The 23938-nt window shown below is 63.2% G+C and overlaps 1 protein-coding gene across 1 annotated transcript in view; it reads left to right on the top strand.

Moving 5' to 3' along the window:
- The window catches only part of SND1 (staphylococcal nuclease and tudor domain containing 1), an 85145-nt gene extending 66104 nt beyond the window's left edge, over window positions 1-19041 (top strand). Inside the window, exons 14-17 of the mRNA XM_032197171.1 lie at window positions 1950-2022; window positions 7142-7283; window positions 17496-17630; window positions 18908-19041. Coding sequence (XP_032053062.1) covers window positions 1950-2022; window positions 7142-7283; window positions 17496-17630; window positions 18908-19041 — 484 coding nt within the window. The remainder of the gene's footprint in view (window positions 1-1949; window positions 2023-7141; window positions 7284-17495; window positions 17631-18907) is intronic.
- The last annotated feature ends 4897 nt before the right edge of the window (window positions 19042-23938 follow it).

Genomic DNA, 23938 nt, shown 5'->3' on the forward strand with positions numbered 1-23938 from the left:
CTGCCCTGAGGGGCTGCATCCCCGGCTGCCCTTGCTGGGCTTTACAGGGCTTGCTTGACTTTGTCCCTCTTGTAAAGCTGGGGAAGGAGCTGTTTCCCTATAAAAAAAAGCCGGTTCTTCCCAAGCCACTTATCCCTGGGTGCAGCGCTGAGCGGGGAGGGGTGTCTCGAAGCAGGGAGGGGAGAGAAGAAGAAATCCTTTTGCTGATTTAACAGGTTGTCTTCTTCCAGACAGCTCCTCGAGTCATACAGCTCAGCAAATTGATTGCTGTACAAAGCCTCAGCAGGGCCTTTGAGTTTTCTCCCCGTGTATTTTTATTATCATCGCTGTCCACTCCGAGCGGATCCGTGCCTCTTGCCTGGGAGCAGCTATTAGGTCGCTGGCGGGCGGCTGCGCAACGAGGCGCTGCGACGCCTGCAAGCAGGGGCTTTGTAGGGTTCCCTGCTCGAGTTATGGGAAGGAAGGGCACGGAGCAGCTTTATCCACAGGGATAAAACGTGGAAAAAGGTGCAGCCGCCAGCCTGCCGACCACGCTGCCCCCACGCAGGGACGTGCACGGTGCAGGAGTGCCGGAACCAAGGAAGCCCCAGCTTGGGGATGAGCCTGAATCACTGAGGGGGCTGCAAAACGGAGCTGTGGGTGCAGCGAGGGTTGGTTTCCAGCTGGATTCACCCTGCCTGCTGCCAACAGCCATCACCCCAAACCGAAAACATCCCCGGCCCCGAAACGCCAGGTTTGGGGCTCGTGTGCTGGCACCGGGCGGCACCGCGCCGCTCCGAAAGACAAGGCGGCATCTCCGGGCGCGCTTTGTGCTGCGTGCACCTGGAAAATAAACGTGGCCTTTGCAGGCTGGAAAAGGACGGAGCTGTCAGGGGAAGGAGCCGTCGGCGGCTGTAATGAGTGTGCGCTGCCCTTCCACCTGCCACCACGCTGCCCCCCTGCCTGTGCCGCGCCAGCAGCCGCGTCTGGGGGCACCGCTGCCGCTCCTGCGCGCGGCGATAAGCCCGGCAGCAGAACCACGTCGGGGTCCCCTCAGGACCCTGGGGCAGCTGCCCCTGCCGTCCCCTCTGGCTGCGCAGTGGCCGACGGGCTCTGGCTGCGTTTGGAGCTTGCCTTTGGCTTCTGAGGAGAGGGACCCGGGGGTGCTGACGGGTGAGAAACACAGCACGAGGCGGCACGGTGCGCACGCAGCACAGAAAGGCAGCCGGACCCTGCACCCCCCCAACCACTCCGTGATGCTCCCAGCTCTGCAGCCCGACCCCGACCCCTTCGATGTGGTTTTGGGCGCCTCTGCCTCGTGGGTGCTGCCACGTTATCTCCTCCCTGCTGCAGTCACTGCTCCTGTATTCGTGAGGGATGCGCTTCCTCCGCGTCCGGAGCCACCAAGAGCCCTGCGCCCCCATTTCCCCATGTCCCACGTGTGGGATCCCGGCTGTCGGGGTTCAGGGATGGACAACACGGATGGGGATCTTGTGGGGAGTCCTGGGGAGCAGCTCCAGGGCCCCGCTCATTTCCTAACCACCCACTGGTGCCATGAGCGGTATCGCTTCATTCCGGCTGCTTCCTGAATGCGTTTGGGTAACGTGGAAGGAATGTGATTCCTTCAGAACTGGAGCATTTGCTGCATATTTTGCATTTTAAATAGTTTGTCTGATTAAATGCTGAAAAGAAACAGGTATTAACTTCGTCTTGGGCTGGGGCGCTCTCCTTCCCATCCCTTCCCCGCTATGTGTGGGGAGCAAAGCCATGAAATTTGGTGACAGGGACACACGCTCCCCCTGACCGGGTGGGTGCTGGGCCCGCTGGATGCCACTAATTGGGATTAGAGGCTAACGAGCCAGCTGGCCACTCCGCAGGCACAGTGGGGGACAGCGGGTGCACGGGGGGGACGGCGTGTCACCCCCTCTCCGTGCCAGGTGCTGATGGCACGTGCCACCTCTCTTTTGCAGGGCCATCAAGAACGGCAAGGGGCTGCACAGCAAGAAGGAGGTGCCCATTCACCGAGTGGCCGACATCTCCGGGGTAAGGACCCTGCTCTCACAAAGCACATTTCCCCTGGGGTTCCTTCTCTCTGCGGGGACCTCTCGCCCCTTGCCCTGTGCCTGGGTGGCTGCGGGCTGGGTCTGGCTCCGTGCACGGCTGCAGGAACATCCCCAGGGGCTCCGCTTCCAGCTGGAGGTGGCCCTGGTGTCCTTTTTTTGGTGCCCAACCCTCAGGATGATTCCTGGTGTCCTCAGCGGGCACGGAGCTCTGTCTGGGGGACATCACCATGCCCCTGCTGCCTCTTCCACCAGCCCCCTCTTACCCTGTGTCTCTTGGGGCCCCGGCAGCATCCGTGGCTCTGCAGCAATTGTGATGGGTGAGCGCAGGGATGTGGGTGCAGGGATGTCCCCTCTCCAAGCTGTGCCGGGCGCACGAAGCCCCCGAGAGGCGCGGCGCGGGGTTGTTAGCGGCCCCGTAACTCAATCAGGGAGGCGAGCAAAACGGTTGGTTCCGGCCGGGAGGCGGAGGGGGAGGGCCCCTGCAAACAAAATTAGGGTAATACATCACCGCTTTTATGAAGATTTGTTAATCTTTTTTAATCTTTAATAGTTTTCTGTAAATTGATCCCACTCCGAGTTAGGCGAGTGTCAGCAGTTGTGCGGCATGATGAATGCGGGTGCGCACCGAACTGACAGGGTGTGCTTTAGCACTGCCAAAATAATTTAATGGGAATTAGCGTCGGCGCTCCCCTCCCGCTGCCCAGGCTCGGGGGGGGGGCCCCTCTCGCTCCGGCTGCAGGCAGGATGCTCAGGCAGCGCGCGGGGATTTCGGGGTTTTTTCAATGTAGGTCACCCGCGGCCCCGGCTCCCTCCTCGCACCGATGCGGGCGCCCGTGAGCGCGGGCGTTTGCTTTTCATCCTGTCCGTGCCACGTGGGGCTGAGCCCCCGGTGGGTGGCTGTGTTCTGGTGAGCTGGGATGTCCGGAGGGGCTGCTGGGGGTACCTCCACCTGGCCCCATCCCGGTGCTGTGCGTAATGCAGCGGTGCAGCACCGGCACCGTGTCCCGCTCCGTGCTGCTGCACCAGGGGGCTCGGCCCCATCCCCGTCCCGTGGAGCTGCTGCATCCCGGCTCTGCTTTGCCCTGGCTCCCAGCACGAGGCTCACGGGACCTCATTTGGCCACAGGCTGCCGGATTTCACCCAGTTCCTCCAGCTCCAGCCCACTCTCCTCCCACTGGGAAATGCCCTTTCCCCATCGGGTTGTGGCCGCCCTGGTGTGCCCCGGCCCCCATGTCCGAAACCAGGGGAGAGGGGGGCTCTGAGCGCACCCCAGGGGTGCACCCCAGCCTCCTGAAGCAGCCCCCCTCCAGATGAGCCCGCGGTGCTGCAGGCTGCACGGAAAGCAAAGGCAAAAGGCAAAAAGAAAAAAAAAAAAAAGCGAAGAGGGAAGTGCAGCAGCGCTGATAATGCCGCCTCGCCCACGCTCGCCTCTGCGGTGGCCTCCTTTGCAGTCCCGCTGCTGGGCGAGGTTTGCTGCTCTCCGGAGACCCCTGGGTGCTCCGGTCAGCAGGGGCCGTCCTGATGTCTGTCTGTCCGTCCGTCCTGCCCCAGGCTGGCGTTGCTGGCTTGCTTCTTCAGCCAGGAGAAACGGCGTTGGCCGGGCGCATCGGCGTTCCCATCGCTGGCACCCAAGCTCAGCGGGGTGCAGCCGCGTTCCCAAAAATCCCCCGAGCACCCCGCGAGCTGATCCCACAACTCCAACCTCCACAGCCCCATGGGAAGGACGCAGCCCCCCCGCTGCCACCCCAGCCACCTCCCCTGGTCCTGCCCGGGGACATCTCAGGGGCTCAGTGCGTGGGGATGCGCTCGGGCAGCCCCTCTCCCTCATCCTCCCTCTTCCTCATCCTCCCCTCCGTGCAGCGGGGAGAGGCCGGCTCTCCTTCCTCCCCCTTCCCGGCATCCAGCCGGGCTCACGGGCACCTCAAAGCAGCGCGGTTCTGCTCCGGAGCAGCTCGTTAAATAATTCAGCCCGTGCAAGACAAACCTGCACCAGCTCGCCTCTCCCCTTACACGGCGCGCGCTCCGGCACGGGCACGAGGGCGAGCGTGCGGCCGCCTGGAAGCCTCCCGTCCTTGGGCAGAGTCCTTGAATAATTTTGCATAATTGGCAGCGCTTCACATGAAAGTGGAGTTACGAGGATATTTTTCCTCGCTGTATTTATGCATAATTTTCCTTCGATTCCCAGCTAATTAAACGCTGGAAGCGTTAAAATAATAGTGGGGACGAGGAGGGGGCGGCTCCTGCCCTGGGGGATGAGTGGGGCTGGGGTCCCTGCTCCGTGGGGATGGATCTCGGTGGCGGGGGATGGATCCTGCCCGGCTCTGGTGCCATCGCTGCCCTTCTCCATCCGAATTTGTGCCGAGCAGCCCAGTGTCCGCAGCGCTGCGGGTGGGGGGCTGTGAGGTTTTGGGGCTGGGAGCGCTGACCCCGTGCAGCTCCCAGGCCTGACCACGGGGTCTGCAGCCCGGGGGGGGCGTCACGGAGGGGTTGCAGGAGCAGGAGGGGGCATTGGCAGAGCCGAGCTGGCACAATGTGGTAGTTGGGAGAGGTGAGCAGGGAGGTGTTTGCTTGGAGCAAGCGCAGGAACAGTGCGCAGGGTGCAGGGGGAGGCTCCACGTGCAGGGAGAGGATGGGATTTAGGAAGGATGGCATTTAGGAAGGAAGGGATTTAGGAAGGATGGGATTTAGGCGCCGAGACTAGACCGTGAGGCTCAGAAAGCAATCTTGGCTCATTTAAGTGCCCTGGGGGGTGTTGTGGGTTCCCCCCCTCCCCTGGAAGCTGCTCCCCAGCTGCAGCACCCTGCTCCAGCCGGCCCCGAGGCACCCACAGGGTCCTGCCGGCGGAGGATGCTCCGTGTCCGTGTCCGTTCCTCCCGCCTTCCTCCTGCAAAGGACGCACGGCGTGTCCTTCAGCGCGCTGCCACCGGCTGGGCTGGGCGGCCGCGAGCTCTGCAGCAGCTGCTCCCGTCCCAAAGGCCACCAGCCGCGGCGTCACGCGCCCGCCGCTGCCACCGTGCCGGGCTGGTGCGCGGTGCTGGGGAGCCGGAGCTGCCCCGAGCGCTCCCAAAATTCACTCCTGGGAATCGCTGCCAGCCCTGGAACAGCCTCACCCTCCGGACGAGGGACGGATCCAGCCCTGCTCTTGGTGCTGGATGCTCAGCCACAGACATGGGCATCCCGTGGCAGTGCCCATCCTGCTTGGCAGCACCCAAGGTTTCCTTCCCAGGGGTGCTGTAGTTCTGGGTGCCCGTGCCAGGAGGCTCGGACACATCCCCAGTCTCCTTTTCCTGTCCCAGCCGTGGTGCCCTCGCTCTCCACTCGGTGTTTTCAGGGCCCATCTCCCCCATCAGATTCCCTGCTCCTGTCCCACTGAGCGCATTTTTTGGCAGTGGTGCTGTCTGGAGGAGAACAGCAGAGGGGGAGCACTGTGGTGCAGGAGGTGGTCTCGGTACCCCCAGCGTTTGGTGCTGCCTCCCCGTGTCCATGGTGCAGGCGGGGGTCTCAGTTTGGTGCTGCAGCCCCGTGCCTGAACCCGGTCTCTCTCCTCCTGGTACCATGGGTGCCCAAACCTCACCACATCCATTCTGGTGAGCGAGGAGGGATCAGGAGCAGCTCAGGGAAGCAGGGCTGAGCTCCAAGCAGCGCAGATCCCCCTGCATCAGTGGAGCCCCAGGATCGACCAGCCTCTCCCCGCTGCCCTGGCACTCCGGTGCCTCCGCTGCCGGCGGTGACTGCCGCTCCCCACTTATTATTCTACATTAACCACCAGCGCCTGCACGCCTCTTCCCTTCTTGCGGAAGAGCTGCTTTGTGTTATGCAAAATCCTTGTGGATTTTTAAGGTCATCCTCCAGCACGTTTGAACACCGCCGCGCCCCACGGATGCTGGCAGCGGCAGGCGCACGGTGCCGGCCCGCAGCATCTTCGCTGCCGCGCTCTTCCTCACCGCCACGCTCTTCCTCGCTGCCCCACCGCCCTCCCCGGGGCACGGGGGCTTCCCCACCTGGCACCTGTGGGACGGAGCTGCCGGTGGGCTCCTTCACGCAGCTCGTTTTTCCCTCAGCTAATCAAATCGTGACTGCATAGTGATTACCGCTAATTAGTAGCCTTCATTAGCGGCTCCCATTTTAGATTTGCATATGTTCGACCTAAGTGGTTAACATGGGGTAATGTGGTTTTCCTTTGCGTGCAGATTGCACTTACATGTGTTGCATTAACTTCTTGACTGCACATCTGCTGAGCGCCCTCCCCGGGCCCGTGCGGTGCCCGTGGCGCACGTGGCGCGGAGCCACCCGGCGTCGAGTGCCACAGCCACACCACAGCGAGACCTGGGGGCGTCTCTGCCCCCCCCTGCCCTGCCACAACCCCAGCAGCAGCCACCCCTGCTCCCACCGTAGCCCTGAGCCTGCATTCCACAGACCCACATCCCTTCCTTCCCCACGGCGCCGTGGTTCAGGCGTGGATGCTGCAGCTGCCGGCACAGCGCGGCCGTGCTCCTTTGGGTCCGGGTTCGACGGAGGAGGCGCGGGGTTTGGGCTGTGGCAAGCTCCCTCCCTTCCCTCCGCAGCTCATTTTTCTAAATTAAGGCCGGAGTGAAATACAAAGCCACCTGGCTGTGTTTTATTTTAGGAGCTGCTTGGCTTTGACTTTTCTTCCCCGGGTGAATAAATCAGGAGCTCGCGGCACGGCGCGCCGTGCCTCCGAAACGCGCCGGTGGCGGCGATCTCGGCCGAGGCCGCAGCTTCAAAGTGTGTGGGGGGGCTCCGTGAGCACTGAGCCCAAGTTGTGCCCGAGCTACTTAGCATGAATCCGGCCCTTTTGGGTGGACAGAACTGATGGGAGGGGGTCCTAGGGGGTCCTGCAGGGCACTCCGTCAGGATGGAGCAGGATCTGGCCTCATTTCCCTGATGATGTTGGGGCCGTGGGTACCAGCGAGGGGAGGGCGCAGCGTGGGCTGGAAGCCGCCCGAGCTGTGCCCACATCCCTCATCCCACTCCCCATATGGGGTGTGGGGGGGGTTAAAACGTTGTCCCCAGAGCACCGGTGCCATGGGGGGGGCTGTGGGAGCGGCGCGGCGCGCTGACCCCCCTTCTCTCCGCAGGACACCCAGAAGGCGAAGCAGTTCCTGCCCTTCCTGCAGCGCGCTGGCCGCTCCGAGGCCGTGGTGGAGTACGTCTTCAGCGGGTCCCGCCTGAAGCTCTTCATGCCCAAGGAGACCTGCCTCATCACCTTCCTGCTGGCAGGTGAGCCGCCGCGCCGCGCCACGCCGGGGACGGCTCCGGGGACGCGCACGGAGCTCCCGAAAATGCCTCTGCCCCCTGCACCCCGTCCCCTGCTGCTGGGGCGCACGAGGGTTTAATTGAGCGGGGCAGCACTAATTGGAGCTGGCTGGAGAGTTGGTGCTCCTGGGGTGCTTGTCCCTGCCCTCTCCCCGAGCTCAGATTTGGGGCTGGGATTTGGGAGGTTCCTGCACGTCTTGGCGTTGCTGCTGCTCTCCGTCCTGCGTCCCCGGGGGTGGCACCTGGGCTGTGCCCACTGCTGGGGGACAGGGGTGGGGAAGTTCAGATGCTTCGCCCCAGAGTTGTGGTGCACCAGGAGGGTGCACGTCTTTGCGTGCACATGGTGGTTGTTCTGGTAGGTCCTACAAAAACTGCAGAGCTCCCCCTCCAAAACGGTCCCGCTTGCAGTGCGCGGTGCCACCAGGGCTCAGCCTCCTTCGCCGGCACATCGCAGCCGCCCTTCACCCCACGGCCGTGCTCCGGGAACATTTGGACCCGCCACCTTCCTGGGACGTGGGACAGGGCAGGCAGTGACGTGTGGCTCCAGGAGGAGGTCAAGGAGGATGAGGAGGGTGAGGAAGGCCGCGGGGCAGCCCGCGGAACCCCGGCAGCCCGTGCCGCGTGCTCGCGGTGCCTCCATGGGAGCCGATGTGGGGCGGCTTCGCTCTCGCTCCGGTTTCTATGGCAATAACCGCGTATAAAGGATGACCCTGAACGCTGATCGTTCACAACTCGGTTATGAAAAATTCAATAAGCGTATAAATAGACCGTATATGGGGATAACAACACCGCGGCTGCTGTAAGCAACGGCTCCTGCCGCTCCCACCCGAGGGATCTTCCCCAGGGGACGGCGCTGGGACGGTCCCTGGCTGTCCCGTTGCTCCCGCAGTGCCGGAGATGTGCGGGTGCTTGCTGAGCCTGGGCTCCCCCAGAGCCACCCCTTCCCTTCTGCTGGGGCTTCTGAGAGCGTTTTGGGAACAGGAGGGACCGTGGCAGGTCCAGGAACAGCTCCCAGAGCCCCGCACACACGGGCACTGCCCCTGCCTGTGCCCCGGCTCCTTGTCCCCATCCCCTTGGGCCACCCCGCTGCAGGACGTGGCCACCCCAGCGGCCACTGCTGCGCCGCTGCCCCCCGGGGACCAAAAACCCCACGGCGATGCGATGGGATGTCACACAGCTTGACGTGGTGCGATGGCACACGATGTGATGTCATACGATGTGATGTCACGCGACGTGCCGTGATGTCACACCATGCGCTCCCGGCGGTGGCACGTCCCCGCTGCCACCCGGAGGGGCGAAGGTCCCCAGCCCCGCTCTGCCAGGGCGCAGGATCGGGGCCCCCCGCGCTCCCGGCTGGCTCCTGCCGCGTGGGAAGCGCGTCCTAAACCTGTCCTTCTCCTTGCGCTTGTGCGTATAAATAGTCGCGCTGCCTTATTTATAATTAACCATTCTTAAAGTCAGCTGCAAAAGACAGGGAAATGAGACTCCCCCTTGCCTGCGACTGATACATTAAAATTTTAAGAAGCGATAAAACTCCCACGTGCTCGGGAGGAGGAATTTCGTGATATTTAAATATTTCTCTTGCGGAAGGCAGCCGTCGGGCTCGGCTGCGCTTCGCATGCGGGAATCCCGACGGCTGCCTCCGAGCGCTCCCCGCACACCAGGGGCTGGGGAGGGGGCCTGGGACCCTCACTCCCACTCCTTGCATTGCCATTCCCTGGAAATCTGTGATTCCCGGCCCTCATGCACATCCTTGCCTCTTCCTCCTCATGTTGGTGCTGCTGGATGCATGCACGGGGCTGGCACACCCGAACCATGAGCTCAGCTCCGCACCGCTGCGGCAATTAAACCCTTCCCTTGGCGAGGTCGGGGGGCTCCTGTGGGCCTGGTGGGATGCTTGGGGTGCTCCCATCCCTTCCCATTGCCATCCCACGTGGCGTTCCCGGCCCCTCGCTGCAGGTCAGGGGCTCTGGCTTGGTTGGGTGGGTTTTAAATCAAATGGGAGCAGGCGGGGGGGCCGCTCCGGCGGCCGGGCGATGGATGGATGGCTCCGGGGGGAGCGCGCTCGCTGCAAGTTATATTTAATCCCCGTTGCTGTGGAGACCGACGGGCTGTCGCCTTGCTGGGGGTGCCCGGGCTCCGAAAAGTTCCCAAAGTCGTGACCCTCCCCTGGCACAGGCGGCCCCGAGCCCCCGCAGGGTCCCCGGAGCCCTGGGGGTGCCGCTGCGCGCAGGGTGCGCCGCTCGCCTCCTGCCGCGGCTGAGTCACCCCGGCCACCTCCCTCGCCACCTCCACATTGCCCTTCGGCAGACAGCTCAATTAGAGGGCTGGGAATAACGAGCTGTGGGGGGGGGGATGTCACCACCCTGCAAAGCAAGGGGCCGGGCTGGGAGTGAAGGTTTTGGGGTGTTCGGTGCCGTGGGTGCTGCGTCCCCAGGGGAGATGTGGCTGCGCACAGCAGCCTCTGCATCCACGCTGCATGGGATCGTCCTGCGTGGCACGGGATCACCCCAATTTGCACAGGATCACCCCAATTTCCACAGCACAGATCACCCCACATTGCACAGATTCACCCTGTGCTGCCCGTCCCAGAGCCTCAGCTGCGCCGGGCTCGTGGTGCTGCCAGAAACACTCACGGGTGCTCCCCGGTCCCCTCCTGATCCCTGCGGCACCAGGGATCTGCAGTTCTTCCTCCTCCTGGCACCTCTCCGGGGACACTTCCCCAGCTCCAGCTCTCTAATCAACTTGTAGACATTAATTACAGGCTAAAGAGGCAGGTAGAGTGCCAATTAGCGTGGAAGACAACGCGCCACCTCTGCTGGGGAAGGGGCAAGGGGTGACCCCGGTCAGGGTGGGAGGCTCCGCAGGACCCAGGGGTGGGAGGTGACGCCGGGAGGGCTGCGATGGGAACGGGAATTCCCCGGCACCCGTTGGCACGTGCCGGCACCCGATCACCACCACGCCTGCTGTGCTTTCCCTGTCCTTCCACATATTAATTAGAGCTGCGTAATTAGGACTGCTTGGCAGCCTCCTCGCCCCGGCCCACCCCCGGCAGGAGCAGAGGGTCCCCTGTGGCCACCCCCAGATCCCAAACGGGCGCTCCCTCCTCGCTCCCGGCGCCGGGAAGTTAAACCTTCACCCTGCGTAAGCCAAACTCGGTTATTGAAGCATCCCCGCCCCTAATGAGCCCCGTGCAGCCTGATCAATTATTCAGCCGAGCAGCTAACGAAAGGCCAGGCGGCTGCGGGGGCTGGCGGCTTCCCAGGCCAGGGATTTCGGCACGGGGGGGGGGATGCAGTGAGCTTGGGATCCGGAGCACGAGGCTGCAGGGGCCAAATTCGCTCCCAGCCGTGCCACGGGGAGGGCCCGGTGCCGGTGATCCTTCTGTGCACCACCCGTGCTTTGACAATTTTGACAAATTTGGCAATTTGTTTTCTTCCCCTGGCTGCTGGCACGGCACAACCGGGGCACATGTCCCAGCACCACAACTGGGGCACTGGTCCCAGCACCACAACCGGGGCGCAGGTCCCAGCATCGCCCCCGGGGCTGCTGCATTGCCCTGGCACGGTGCGGCCGTTGGCTAATTGCTGAAGTAATTGCCTCGTAAAATAATGAGAGACGAGGGGCATGGGGCGGCAGCGAGCCAGGGTGGGCTTTCCCTGTGCACACACACTCCTTTTTTTTTCCCATTTCCTTCGGTTTTGGCAGGAGCCGCTGCAGGCTCTCTCCTCTCAGCGCGGCGCTGCCGCAGCCGGAGCTGCCCCGGCCCCGCTGCCCGGCAGCGTGGGTTTTGTCCCAAAAACGGGACAAATCCCCGCGATTCCTCAACGCCGCCTTCATTTTTAATTATTTTTTTTTTAAAGTCAAATGCAAATGAGCATCATGAAGCGAAGACAGGTCCCCTGTCAATGTGACTTCGGGGATGTTCTCCAGGGAGCCTCACGCCGTCTTCCCAGCTAAAATATATACGTCGGCGCGCTATAAATATGTGCAAATACAGAGGCACTAATTTAATCCCGCGCTCCGCTTCCCCAGCCAGACTCCGGAGCCTGACGCCGCCTTCGGGGTGCGGGGGCCCACGGCAGCGCCAGCGGGAGGGATCCAGCAGAGGGGGGGCTCACCCCGAGGCTCCTGCGCCCCAGCACGGCGCTGTCAGCGTGCAGCAGGGCGCCGAGGGTCGGGGCCCTAAATCGTGCCGAGGCGACAGCGCGGCGCCGTATTTACGAGGTGGGGTGGGGGTCACGGTGTTTATCTGTGCCGGGGGGGCTGAGCTGCAGCCGATACCCCCCTGGCAAGGGTCTCGCCCCCCCCTCAGCGTGACATCTCCTGTTGGAGTGGCCGTAGCTCACCGGTGACACCGTGGGATGTGGGGTCCCCGTCCAGGCACTGCGGGGTCCTGGGGGCATCTGGATGCTGGGTGAGCACAGCCCGTCTGCAGCCCCACTGTGTCAGGGTGTGTTGGTGCTTTTAGGGGAAAAAGGGCAAAAATGAGGTTTCTCCCTGAGCTGCAGGACACGGCTACAGCCTGCGGAGGTTGCGCACACGCCAGACCTCGTTCTGACACACCATGGGTGGCATGGGACTGGAGACACCCCGGAGCCCTTTCTAGCTTCATGCCCCGTGCAGCTGATGCATTTTTACCCGATTTTTGGCTTTGCCTCATTTTTTTGTCTCACGTGGGGCTGCGCAGCCACGGGGTGGAGCTGGGAGCTGAGCCCCGAAATGGTGACCCCAAATGCTGTGGCCCCGCAGCGTCAGGATGTGGTGACCCCAGGTGCTGCAGGTGTGTGGGGTGGGGATGTGGTGACCCCAAATGCTGTGGGCCCACAGTGTCAGGATGCAGTGACCCCAAATGCTATGGCCCTGTAGTGTCCGGATGCAGTGTCCCCAGATGCTGCAGGTGTGTGGGGTGGGGATGTGGTGACCCCAAATTCTGCAGGTGAATGGGGTGAGGATGCAATGACCCCAGATGTTGCAGGTGTGCTGAGTGGCAATGCAGAGACCCCAAATGCAGCAGATGTATGGGCTGTACGAGATACATGGGCTGTATGGGCTGTATGACCTGATGGGTGTATGGGCTATATGGGCTGTATGGGATATATGGGCTGTATGACCTGATGAGTGTACAGGATCTATGAGCCTTATGGGCTGTATGACCTGATGGGTTTATGGGATATACGGGCTGTACGAGCTGTATGGGATAAATCAGCTGTATGAGCTGGGCTGTACAGGCTGTACGGGATGTTTAGGGGCTATTTGAGATACAGGGGCTGTACAGGCTGTATGGGATGTTTAGGGGCTGTTTGAGATATAGGGGCTGTACAGGCTGTATGGGATGCAGGGGCTATATGGGATGTAGGGGCAGTACAGGCTATAGGGTATGAAGGGGCTGTATGGGATATAGGGGCTGCACAGCCATTCTCCCATCCCCATCGGATGAGTGCCTCCAGCCCCTTTTTATCACAGATCCTCTGATAACGGGGCCATCGTCACCCCCTGCACTGCTTTGCTCCTCACAACCCAGGGTCTGAGAAATGGGATCCCCCCAGCACCCAACAACCTGCCCCTGCGCCCGGGCAGCGCGTGTTTAGCTCTCCTGCCACCGTTCCTGGCGGCACCGTGCCACACTGGGGGTCCCCAGCCGTGCCCCCCACCGGGGCTGCGGATGGCGCGATTGGGGCTGCGCCCGGCCGCCCCCCGCCTCCCCGCTGCCGTCTGTTTCCCTGTTCCCGACAGCCTCTATTTTGGTAGGGACTGGTGTTAAAAATAACGCCGCGCTCCCACACGGGCTGCGCGGCAGCAGCCAAGTTGCCATCACGACTCGAGGCCGCTGCGCGTGCCAGCGCCGTGGGCACCGCCTGCACCGGGACGCCGCGGCTCGGGCACGGCGCACGAGAGGGAGGGGACGGCGGCGTCACCGGGCGTCCCCGGGGGCCAGCTCTGCGCCCCCCTGGAGCAGGGCGCGTGCATCGTGTCAGGATCCAGCCCCAAACCTCGCGTCCTTCTGGTGCACCGAGGTCTTGGCGCGGGGCTTCAACATTCAGGTCTCGCTCCTGCGCTGCCCGCAATTACCGGGCGGCTCCGTTCCGGTGACTGATGCTCCCGCGCGGCTCCTGTCCTCCCTTCTGTTCGCCTTTTCTATTTCTCAAAGACCCTGTAAATCCTGCCGGAGATCAATCTCAGGCATTCGTCAGTGGCAGAAGTGCTCCAGGCAGGAGCACGGGGCGCCGAGACCTCACACCACTGCCGCTGCCTCGCCGTGCCGGTGGGGAAGGCGACAGCGCGGCGAAGGGAAGAGGGGGCACACTGGGCCCCCCAGCAAGATGCAGGCAGGCGCCTGCCCCTCTGCTGCCTGTGCTGGTGCCATCACCAAATTTTATTTTGCACCCATGGGGCAGCTGTTGAGGGATGTGCTAGGTTAGTTTTCATGCACCCCCAAAGCTCTGTCCGACTCCGTTCCAAGCTGATGCCCCATTGCATCTCCCCACAGCTTGGGGGGCGCACGGGGGCGTTTGCAGTGATGCTTGTCCCCAGCCCTTGCCCTCCTCCTGTCCCCGCATGGATATGGGGACAGGGATGGGGTCGGAGCAGCCCCCAGCCCCCTGCCCTGGCCGCCTCCATCATTGCCATGCCCCAGCCGTGGTTTGCTGCCCGGCGGCGCTGAGCAGAAGTGATTTGTAGCGGAGTTATTTCGGGACCCCGGGGGAAAGCAGCGGCAGCCGCACGCTGCAGTGTTTTAAACTGCATCCCTCATCTGCGCAGATTAATACATTACGGCTCCCCGGGAAGAGCATCAGAGCCGCGTCTTCAGGTTTATTTAGTTTTCTCAAGAGCTGTGCAACTTTGATGGCTGCGCTCACATCTCTGCCGGGTGTCCCCCTCCCCGTGCCGCGCGGCGGATGCGTAGTGCTGGGGTTGGACGCGCTCATCGCATCCTTCCTAGGTGCCTTTTTTTTGTTTTTCCCCCAAAACAGGCTTCGCTCGTGTGGTTTCAAGAGGCATCAGGGGCTGTGAGCGTACCCAACGTGGCATCTGGTGCAGGGTGCAGGGCTCGTGCATGCAGCGCTCGGTGGGGGCCCCCCCAAGCCCGCGCCGGGCTGCGGCAGCGCCGCGCTCCTAATTGGTGTTTGGGGTTTAAGCACTTGGACACTTCCTCGGCTGCTGCTTCAGATCACTTTCTGCACAAAAAGCATCTTTCGCCGCTGTTGGAGGCTGCTAGCGCACAGCCACGGCTCCCTCCCCCCAGCCCCTGCTCGCTGCGCAGAGGAGGAGGAGGAGGAGGAGGAGGAGGAGGAGGAAGGGCGCCAGAATCCTCCTGGCGAAGGCAGGAGCCCTGGCGAACACCTCACACCGATCTCACGTGTGCCCCCAAAAGGTGCACGGCGCACAAGGGGGGGTGCACGCTTGCTCACGTGCCTGCCCCCACACCCCCCCAGCCCGGGGAGCCCCCTGGGGCCGGGCTGCCGGTGCTCAGCTCGCTGACGAAGCCGCTGGATCGCCCACTCTCCCCACCCCGAGTTCTGCTGCCTTTACAGAAATCCTCTGTTCCTACCCCGTTTTTTTGGGGCAGGGGTTGAGGATGCTCCAGGGGCTGCTTCGGGGACCGGGATGGGGAGCGGGCAGGGCTGGGGGCTCCCCTCATCCTCGGGGGGCTCTTGGGGGGGCTGGCAGCTGGCTGCTGCGTGTCACCACTGCCAAACTCCTGCCAGACTGCCTGGAAATGTTTTGCTTCCCTTGGAGACAGCACGGAGGAGAGGGGGGAGGGAAAAGAGGGGAAAAAAGGCTTTTTTGGCTGCCACCCTGCTCCAGCTCTGCAGTCGTGGTGATGGCGAGGGTGGGAGGCAATGGGGTGGGGATGGGATGGGATGGGGTGGGATGGGGATGGGATGGGGATGGGATGGGATGGGATGAGGATGAGGATGAGGATGAGGATGGGGTAAGAATGCACATATTTTCTTGGAGCAGATGCTCCCCTGGCCCAGCAAGCCCCAGGGAAGGCCGGGGAGAGCCAGGGACGCCGGTGCCCTCCCCTGCAGCCTCCTGCAGCCCCCTCCTCGCCCATCACGGCCCACGGTGCAGAGGTTTAATTTCGAGTGATTCAAATCACCGCTTTTAATCGCCGGCTAAATCAGCGAGCAGGAAACCTTGATTTAAGTCGGCGCTTCTCATCGTCTGCGCTCGCGCCCCCCCCCAGCCTCCCAGGGGCTGCTCTCCCCTCTCTCAGGGTGGCTGCTGGCTCCCCCCCCGTGGCCCAGCTGCGTCTGCACGCCCATCAGCACTTGGTTAAGGTGCAGGAGCAGCATTTTGGAAGCGCTGCTGCTGGCGCACGGCGGCTGCGTGCCGGCAGTGCTGGGTGCCCCCTGCACCGTGCCGGGGGGTGCCCCGCAGCCAGGTCTGCTCCTGACCCTAAGCAGGCTTTTTGATTAGAAACAGCACGTAGATAAAGGATGGGGGCTCTGCTAAACAGAAAAATTCCTGTTCAGGCCATCAATCACCGGCCGGGTTCCTATCGTGGCTTTGCTGCAGGGTCTGCCCTTTGTGGTGCCGGCTTCGCCGCGTGCTTGCCATGAATTATTGGTGTCTGTCTGTCTGTCCTGCACGGTGAGGAGCACCGGGTTGTGCTGTGCTTTAATCCCATCCCCTTCTCTGGTGCCTGCACCCTGATCACCCCGGTGATCCCACCAAGTGCCACGGTCCCCCCGTGCCGGGACAGCCCCGTCCCCAGCCGTTGCGGTGCCGGTCCCAGGGTGTTGTGGGGTGGCTCTCGGACCCCACAGCACCCTCTCTGCACCCCGGCAGCATGGTCCTGCAGGCTGAGCACCCCCGATGGTTCCTGGGGCTGTGCCATGAGCTGGGGTAATGCCAGCACCGGCCTCACCGCATCCCTCAGAGCGCTGCTCTGCGCTTTCCCGTTATAGACCGACGGGGTCGGGCAGCCGCTAAATGTAACTCTGGGCACTTCATTAATAGCAAATTATGTAAAATAAAATTAATAATGCAGCACTTCCCCGTTTAATAACCTGCGCCTCTGTGGCTGCGGAGCAGCCTGGCTCAGGGAACGCGCTGCACGAGGGGACCCCGGGGCTCTCACCCCGCTCCGCACCTGGGGAAACTGAGTCAGGGAGTGGCAACTGTGCCACGGCGGCTCCAGTTCGTGATTTGGGTCTGGGGCACGTGGGGCACAGCCCGGCCTCTGCACCGAGCCAGAGATCCAGCCCTGCAGCACTCGGCCTCCTCCTCTCCCCTCTTTTTTTTTTTTTTTTTTTCGGTATTTCAATTCCCAGCGATGGCTGCCGCGATTGGGGGGTAGGGCTGGTGCTTGACCTGCCCGCGCGGCTGTAATAATAGGGCAGAATTAATACCTGCTTATCAGGAGCTCTCAGCCAGTGCTATCGTGCAGGCGGCTATTAGAGGTAATGGGAGCAGCCTGGAATTAGGCTCCGTGCTTGAGGCAGCCGGGGCTGTCCCCCTCCGGCGCGATGTAGGGCGCAAGGACTGGGGATGGGGACAGGGGCACAGCACTACCCCCAGCCTGTGGGCTTGTCACCGAGCCCCCCGCACTGCCAGCTCCTCCCTGGCCCAGCCCAGGGGCTGTCGTGGGTTCTGCATGGGCCCCGTGCCCACCAGCTGGGGGTTTTGGGGGTTCTGGGGGGCCAGGGGGTGTTACGGTGCGCCTAGGCATGAGGTGGCACCGCCGGTGCCGTGGCAAAGTCTTTGCGCGCTGCCTTCCTCCACCAAGTGTGCACTTCGGGTTGTGTCCCCAGCCCTGCCTTGCCCAGTGATTATTTAGGATTTGTGCAGGGAGCAGCTCCCAGCGTGGGGTCTTCGCAGCCCCCTTGGGTACATGGGGTGCCCCCGTCCCACCCCACGATGAGCCGCCGGCAGCCCCGCAGCCAAGCCCGGTGCCAGGCGGGAGCAGCGAGGCCTGGCACTGCTCTGGCTGCGCCGCGTGGAGCCGGGGAATCAATTTTCATTTCCTCGCCCATATAGTTTTACAGCCCGTGAAGCTGCACGAGCCCTGCGGCCGCCGTAAAGGGAAGGAGCAGCGCTGCTGCCAACCAAGAGCCCGAAGCCACCGGCCGCGTGCCACGCGGGGTTGGGGCAGCCACCGGGCCACCGGGGTGGGCGCACGGGTACACGGCAGCCCCCTCCCAACGCTTCCCTCTCCCCCTGCAGGTATCGAGTGTCCCCGTGGAGCCAGGAACCTGCCGGGGCTGGTGCAGGAGGGGGAACCCTTCAGCGAGGAGGCCACGCACTTCACCAAGGAGCTGGTGCTGCAGCGAGAGGTAGGAGCGCGCGGCGTGGGCGCGGGTGCAGACGATGGCAGAGGGTGCCAACTGCCTCGCCGAAGGGCTGCGGGGAGATGCAGCGGGTTTGGGGCTTTCCATGGCACGGGAATTGCCACATTCATGTGTCACTGAGTGTCCCTATGGCCAGGTGTCCGTGCTGTGTGCTAGGGGTGGACGAGAGCCCTGTGCCACCGCCGGTCACGGCACGCTGTTGCCACAGGAATGGTGCTTTGTCTTGGAAGCCAATGCGTAAATTTGGGAGGTGGCGTCTCCCCATGACCCCTAAATCTCCTCTTGTGCCGGACGTTTCTCCCCACCGGGGCCAGGGGCAGGTGGGAGAGCGCTCGCTTGCCTCTTCTTTTACCTTCGTATTTGTGTGGAAAGCAATAACGAGAGCTGTTTGTGCTGGGCATGGCACGGGGGGGGGCTGCATCCTGCAGGGTGCCAGGTGAGGGTGCTGAGTGTGCCCCAGAAAGACCGCAAAGGCCGTGGCCCCAAAAAGCACCTGGCAATGACGCCTGCAAAAAAAAATGAAAGCGCAGAGATGATGCTTGCAGAAAGGGAAAGTGCAGAGGAAGCACGAAGCGGCGCAGAGCACCCGCTGCGCTCAGAGGCTCCAGGCCAGTGCGGGGAGGAGAGGACAGGGCGAGGAGGAGGAAGGGCTCAGGCTGCGGGTGCCACGTGCAGAGGGGGTGACCCCAGCTCTGGGTGTCACCGTGCCCCCCCCCCAGACCGATGGGGTACCTGCACCGTGCCGCTGCACCTCCTGTGCACGTAACTCTCTCCTCGCCCGCAGCGCGGCTCTCACGGGGACCCCAGCTCCCCAGTGGGGTGTCTGTGTCCCCCCCCCCACATCGCTGCCCTTCTGTCTGTTTCCCGTTAGCTTTAGGTTGACTCAAGCAGCCGTTACCTCAAGGTCTGCCAGCCCCATCTCCCTGCCACCTGCTCTGCGCACCCTCTGCGACGAGCTGGGCTGGCTCGGGGCAATGGAGACACCGCCGCGGGTCCCCTGGGTGCCCCTGGATCTGGCCCTGCCTGCCAGGATGTACGTGGGGAGCTGATAAGGGATGGTGTGCCATGCTCAGTTTTCCTGCTGGGGTGGGACAGCCACGCTTCTGTCCTCTCCATCCCATGGCAGGCAGTACTTCCAGCTCTGCAGCCTCCCCAGAGACACCCAGGGGACAGCAGAAGGCACCGGGCACTGTGCTTGCCTCGTCCCTGCCACCCGATGTGTCCTCAGCGTGTGCAGGGGGGCGGCGAATTGGGCCCCTTTGAGTCGAATTGGGCCCCTTTGAGCAGATGGGGTGGGAGAAGTGCAGGAGTTAGAGCAGATCCAGGTCCTCTGTGGCTGTTCACATTGCCCTCTGCGGAGCTGCGGTGCGCGGAGGATGCTCAGCGGTGTCAGGGTGGATGTGCAGCACGTGAACGGCTGATACACCACGGGTGCAGCGGGGAGGCAGGATGGATGCACAGCAAATGCACAGCGGGGGCGTGCAGGGTGCACAGAGAACGAGCAGGGGGTGCCCTGCCCCTGTGCAGGGGCTGTGCGAGGGATGCACGGCGAGCGCACAGCGAGCACGCGGCAGATGCACGGCGGGCGCGCAGAGGATGTGCAGCAGATGCACAGCAGATGCACAACGGATGCACAGTGGGCTCACAGAGGGTGCGGGGTGGGTGTGCAGCAGATGTATGGCAGAAGCACAACAGAAGCACGGCGGATGCACGCTACGTGCATGGTGGATGGTGGACACACGGCGGGTGCACAGAGGATACACCGGGGATGCAGCGAGGATGCACAGTGGATACACGTGGATGCAGGAGGGATGCACAGTGGGTGCACAACGTTTGCACAGAGGATGCATAATGGTTGCACAGAGGATGCTTGGAGGATGCACAGAGGATGTACGGAGGATGCAAAGAGGATGCACAAAGGATGCACGGAGGATGCAAAGAGGATGCGCAGTGGTTGCACGGAGAATGCATGGAGGGTGCTTGGAGGATGCACAGAGGATGTACAGAGGATTCATGGTGGATGCACAAAGGATGCACGGAGGATGCAAAGAGGATGCACAGAAGATGCAAAGAGGATGCACAGAGGATGCACAGAGGATGCACAATGGTCGCACAGAGAATGCATGGAGGATGCATGGAGGATCCACAGAGGATTCATGGCAGATACACAGAGGATGCACAGAGGATGCACGGAGGATGCACGGAGGATGCAAAGCAGTTGCAGGGTGGGTGTGCAGCAGATGCAGAGCAGAAGCACAGCAGAAGCACAGCGGGTGCAGGACAGATGCGTGATGGATGCACAGCAGAGACACGGGGGCTGCACAGCGGGTGCTGAGCAGATGCAGGGCAGATGCACAATGGGTGCACGCTGGATGCGTGGCAGACGCTGGAGATGCTGTGGGAAGCAGGGGCTGATCCAGCACCTCCACGGCACCGACGCGAGGCCAGGCCACGGGCTGGCTCCTCAGGGCCATCCTCAGAGGGAGCCGTGGCCGGGCCGACCTTGCGTGGCCTCAACGAATGCTAATTACAGAAATCGCCCTGCAGGGGAGCAGCTTTAGATTCTGAGATGAAAAACCCTAAATTACTCGCTTTTGATCTTCTGAAGGAGAAAGCATCCGGCTGCCCCCGGAGCCGTGTGCCGGTCACCGTGGCCCCGCTGCTCTCGGTGGGGGCACAGCTGGGGCCGTGCGGGGTGTGCGGGGTGTCCGGCCAGCTCGCCGGGGTGTTTGTAGGATTCGGCGTGAACCTGCCTCCCGTCCCCGCCTCCCCTGTCTTTCATGTGTGCTCATTAAGGCCTCTTGATATGAAAATTCCCCAAGTCGTGCGACTCCTCTGATTGAAACTTCGGTGCCACCCAAGCGCGAGATCCATTTTGTGTAATTACGCCGTGATTCATAATTTCAGCACAGGATCAAAAAAATGCCCTCCGCAGCCCTTAGCCGTCTCCCTGAAGGACTGGCAGGGTAAAACCGCCCTCTTCGGGCGCCGATGGCTTTGCTCTTCCCCTCGCTCCTGGCACCCCAGGGTGACAGAACTGCCACCCCCCCCCCATGGCACTGGGGGCTCCAGGCACTGGGCACGGCCCCGCCGCGTGCTGGGAGCAGTGGGAGAGGAGGGGATGGGGTGGGGATGGGGGGCATGCAGGCTGCAGGAGGTGTGCCCAGGGCCGTGGGGTGCCCAGGGCCATGTTCCCAACACCCTGCAAGCAGGCAGAGCTGCCACCAGCCCCAGGACAGGGACAGGGGAGTCCCCTCCCCGGTGCCCTCGTGGTTCCTGCCTCCCAGCCCCACGGACCCGGCTCCAGCTCCTCGGCTCGTGCCCAGCGCCACATCCCCACAGACCCCGGTGGCACCGCACCCGGAGCTCCTGCAGCTTTTCCTGCAGCCCCACAGCTCTTGGGGACGATCCCAGGGGCGCGTTTGCAGCAGGAAACCCGAGCGCACAGCAGCGGAGAGGCTGCGGTGGCGTTAATCCTTCCTGCCAGCGAGGAGCCCGAGCAGGGCGGCTTAATAAAAACAATTCCCTGGGGGTATGGAGCTGCAGAGATGCAGGGGGGCTGGCGGCAGGGTGGGCGGCCTGCCTGGGAGATGGCAGCCCCCACCGGCACGTCCCCGTGTCCCCGTGTCCCCCTGGGTGCTGCTGCCCCGTCCTCGGGCTTCGGTGCCCGCCTGGGCTCGGACTTTGCCGTGTCCCAGTTGTCCTCAGGGGCTCTTGAATCGTGGCAGCTCCCCATGGGACGTGGGGACAGGGTGACAACCCCCTCTGTGGGGCACGGGGGCAGGGTGACAGCCCCCTCCCCGGGGCGCAGAGGTCGGTGCCATCCCCGTTGCGCCCCTGCCGCTTGCCTCCAGCGCGGCGATGTATTTGGGGGTCCCATCACCCCGTCCATCTGTCCCTCCATCCATCCACCCACCGCTGGCTCTGTCAGCACCGTGGGGCCACACAGCATAGCTGACAGGTGGAGGTGTCCCAGGGAAGCCGGGGGGGGGCACGCTGCCAGACCCCCCCCCCCACCAAACCCCGCCGCTGCCAAAACCGCGGCCAGGGGTCCCCAACCTCCCAGTCCCCACGGGGTGCTCGGTGTTCCAGCACCCAGTTCCTGCTGGTGGGGCAGTGATTTGGGAGTGGGGTCGGCTCCGTGGTCTTCACTGGGGGCCGCTCGTCCCCCCCCCACCAGGCAGCAGCGCCAGCGCCACGCTCGCCGGCCTCCCCCGCCTCCCCCGGCACCTCGGGCGCTTGAAAGGTTTTCTCTTCGTAATCTCAGCTCCTCAAGCGTGCCAGGTCAGCAAGCTTTTAAACTCTTTTGCTAAATGCTCAAGTCCTCCAGGAGCTGAGCAGAAAGCAGCTCTTTTATTTTTTTTTATTTTTCCCCCTTTTTTTTTTTTTTTTTTTGCCTCGCCTCCCCTTCTCCTTCGTTTGTGCGTTGGAGGCGCTGGGGCTTAAAGCAAGAGGAGAGCCCTTTGGCCACGCAGGGATGGGGATGGGATGGGGATGGGGACATGGATGGGGGTAAGATGGTGACAGGGATGGGGATAGGATGGTGATGGGATGGGGATAGGATGGGGACAAGGATTTGGATGGGGACAGGATGGTGACGGGGATGGGAACGTGGATGGGGACAGAATGGCGATGGGGATGGGGACATGAATGGGGACAGGATGGGGATGGGGATGAGGATGAGGACATGGATGGGGACAGGATGGTGACGCTGTATCTGGAAAGGGACGAGGTCGGGGGGCAGGAAGGCTTTGCTCCTCGCTGTGCTGGGCTGGAGACCGATGTCCCCTGCTCATGGTGTCCGCACCCTGTCCCCCGCGCCTGGTGGCCACGCAGGTGTTGTGTGTCCCCTGGGGCCATGCAGGTGTCGTGTCCCCCCCCTGGGGACACGCAGGTGTCACGCTGGCTGGGACAGCAGAGGGTGGGAAGCTGGGGAGGCACGTGCCATGCTGTGCCACGCTGTGCCGTGCCAAGTTATGCCGTGCCACGCTGTGCCGCACCGCGCCGTGCCATGCCGCCAGGCAGGAAGCCCGTACTGCTGGGGCTCCGGTGCCAGCACATTTTTAGCAGCTTTTTCCCCTGATTCTGGCGAGTTGGAGCAGGGCCCGGCAGGGAAGTGACCGCTGGCAGCGCCGCAGGCTCCTGGAGCACACCGGCAGCCGGCGTTGGCGTGCTTGGGTGCCACGAGCACCCCGGGCACGGCGCTCAGCTTCAGCATGAGCACGGCTCCGCCGAGACAGCCCAGCTCAGCCAGCCTGGCTGGGATAAATCCGGGAATTACGGCGTGCTGTTACCAATACTGCTCCCTGCGGGCACCTCTCGGGCTCCTAACACGACCCATTACGCCGGACGGCGCGGCCGTTCCCTCACCGCACCGCGGGCACGTTGCCCGGGCAGCAAACAGCACCCGGCGGTGCTGGGCAGGGACCCCCATGGGTGCTGGATTTTGGGGGGCTGGTCTCTCCCCATCGCCAGCCCCCCCGTGGGGACGGAGCCAACCTTTGCTGTTGTTGTTGGAGTCCAACAACCAAGATCATGGCAGCCGTGTGGCTTCTCCTGCGGTTGATTAATGTGGTGGAGAGAAAATGGATGGGCAGTGCCAGGCCCTGTGTCCCCCGGCGCTCTGGGCGTCCCCTTCGTGTCCCCCCCACGCAGGGCTGGGCAGGGAGGATGGGTTTGAGGCTGACGATCCCGCTGTGAGGGTTCACAGCTCGCATCCAGATCACGGCTCTGCAAAGCCCCTCGGGGCCCTGAGTCCGAGGAAACAAGCCCTTGCAGGAGCGCGTTTTGTTCCGTTATTGATTGCCTCGTAGCCCACATTTTTCCTTTATCATTATGGTTTTAATTAGAGGTTTCGGCTGATGTGTCAGCAGTTTGCCGCAGCAGCGCGAGGCCGCAGCTCCCCGCGGAGCTGGGAGGGGGCAGCGCTGCCGGAGCCCCCCCCCCTGCACCGAGCCCTGGCCGGGGGCAGCAACCGAGCAGCCCCCGTGCGCCCACCCAGGCTGCGGCCGCGCTCGGCTCAGGCTCAGCCTCCAGCCAAAGGGAGCGAGGCGTTTAATCTGTAGGCAAAAATTTCCTCTGGCCGAGGTGTAATTCTCTCCCCTCGAATGCGTTCTTCCTGCCGTAATGGGAAGGAGCGATTCTGCTGAGCGCTCAGCTGGCTGCCCAAAAAAGCCGCTTTGGCGAGCAGGGAAGCTGCGGGGCCGAGCGTGCCGGTGCCACGCGGGCGCTGCGTGCCCCTGGCAGGGCTGCCAGCAGCGTGGGCTCACATCCCCGTGGGGCTGGGGGGCACGGAGAGGGGCACAGCCCCGTGAATCC

The sequence above is a fragment of the Aythya fuligula genome, chromosome 1, assembly GCF_009819795.1.
Source record: "Aythya fuligula isolate bAytFul2 chromosome 1, bAytFul2.pri, whole genome shotgun sequence".
Classification (NCBI taxonomy): domain Eukaryota; kingdom Metazoa; phylum Chordata; class Aves; order Anseriformes; family Anatidae; genus Aythya; species Aythya fuligula.